The sequence below is a fragment of the Ursus arctos genome, unplaced genomic scaffold (assembly GCF_023065955.2).
Source record: "Ursus arctos isolate Adak ecotype North America unplaced genomic scaffold, UrsArc2.0 scaffold_23, whole genome shotgun sequence".
NCBI classification, from domain to species: Eukaryota; Metazoa; Chordata; class Mammalia; order Carnivora; family Ursidae; genus Ursus; species Ursus arctos.
Genome location: NW_026622908.1, coordinates 8755127 through 8756923, shown reverse-complemented (window position 1 = coordinate 8756923; position 1797 = coordinate 8755127). Strand labels below are relative to the sequence as shown.

General features: G+C 47.2%; 1 protein-coding gene across 3 annotated transcripts in view; it reads left to right on the top strand.

The window, feature by feature from the left end:
* Window positions 1-13: 13 nt before the first annotated feature.
* Window positions 14-1797, top strand: part of UEVLD (UEV and lactate/malate dehyrogenase domains) — a 45738-nt gene continuing 43954 nt past the window's right edge. Inside the window, exon 1 of one of the 3 annotated variants that reach the window (XM_026512243.4) lies at window positions 14-156. In XM_026512243.4, the coding sequence (XP_026368028.2) occupies window positions 109-156 (48 nt within the window). In that variant the 5' untranslated portion in view covers window positions 14-108. The remainder of the gene's footprint in view (window positions 157-1797) is intronic. The other 2 variants (XM_026512239.4, XM_057317601.1) reach the window with 2 other exon arrangements.

Sequence of the window (1797 nt, the reverse complement as noted above, 5' to 3'; positions counted from 1 at the left end):
GTGGCGTTGGACTGCTCGGGAGGCTTGGACCTCGGCGGCCACCGTCTAGCGGTGGCCACGGAAGGAGGTCCCCGGGCTGGAGCCGCAGAACCTGGCTCCGGGACGTGGATGGAGATGGAGTTCGACTGCGAGGGTCTCAGACGGCTACTGGGCAAGGTGCGGGCAGCCCGCCGGGCCGGGTCTGGGGCTCCGGGGTGTCGGGGTCGGGCTGCCTCGTCGAGGCGTTTCCCCGCCTCGTCCCCGGGTTTGGAGCGGAGGCGGGCTAGCCTGAAGCCGGTTGCGGGGAGTGGCTCCCGGGAGGCTGCGGGTCTCTCCCTCCCGAGCCTTCAGTCCCCGGGCGGGCGCTGTAGCTCCGCCCACGACTCCGAGGCCCGTGGCCTCCACCCGGAGGGAGACTTTCTCACGCCACCAGCGTCTCAGGTTCTCAGACAGCTCCCCCGCACTCCCCTGTCCCTTTAACCACGCCTTTCTCTCTGCTGAAATGGCCTGCCCCTTTTTTCTTGACTTGCAATCTCTTGTTTCTGAGACTCAACTCAGATGTCACTCCCTGCAAGACGGAATCACGCCCTTCGCTCTGCGTGCTTTCAGAAGTCTGGATTATCACATCGTGGAGTAACTATTTATTTACAATTATTTATTTACTCACTCGGTGTGCTCTGACCGCAGAGACGGTGCTGTTATATCCCCTTCCCTAGCACTGTGCCTGACCACACCGGGGGTGCTAAATAACGGTGCGGTGAATGAAAGACCTGAGTAGATATAGGAATGAGAACAGGACTTGAAGATCCCGGAAGAGATCCTCTTAATGTTTGAAAGGTGGAGCCGGAGGACTGACCCAGAACTCTAACCTACATTTCTGGGGCATGACTAGAACCAGTTTCCAGGTTAGTCCAGGCTCTTGGTCCAGGCTCTGATTTCCCATCAGTGTATACTCTGAGGCAACCCCCGTTTCACCAGCTTTCTAGTTAAATGATTCTTAATGCTTCCTTAAGACTTCTCCATGCAGAAACCATACATACATGTCATTTTTTTGGATTTGCCTTAGTTGGGGCAATTTGCACATCTGTGCGAGGTTATGAAGCCTCATGACAAAGTGTTTATTTAATTGATCTGAATGATTTTATCTACTGCGACAGGTATAAATTTTGTAGGAAGAGAAGTATCATGCTTAGGACTACACCCTTTGTGTCTCCGCAGAACCTCTCTAGCAAGTTTTTTAATGAGGGGAGCATGACGTATTGTTTGGTGGGAAGAACTGTTAAAGTTGAGAGTAGAAATAGAACTTCATAATTTTTCCCTCAGTAAATTAGCATAAATTGAGATAATTCGAAATGATTTGGAGGATGCGGATGAATGGGAATTTTAAACACTGCTGGTGGTTCAATGGTTATTTAACCATTTTGGAAAACAATTTGGCCTTTTAATTTGATTATGTGTGATTTATATCCCTTCTACATCTAGGTAGATACTATAGAGAATTCATAGAATTCATAGTATATGAAGCAACAGACATTTGCAGAATTCTCTAGGACTAAAAATTAGAAACAACCCAAATGTGCATTAACAGAAGGAAGGATAATTTGTTGTATATTCACACAATGGGAAACATTACTATGTGGCAATGAAAATGAGCTGCGACATGCAACAATACAAATGAATCTTAGAAACATATTGAGTGGAAAAAATTGGAAATTACATGCAAAATTCAGTTTGATAAAGCCAACAAAATTAAAATTAAACAAAAACTAAACAATTGATTGTTGTTTAGGGATACACACCCATGTGTGATAAAACCAG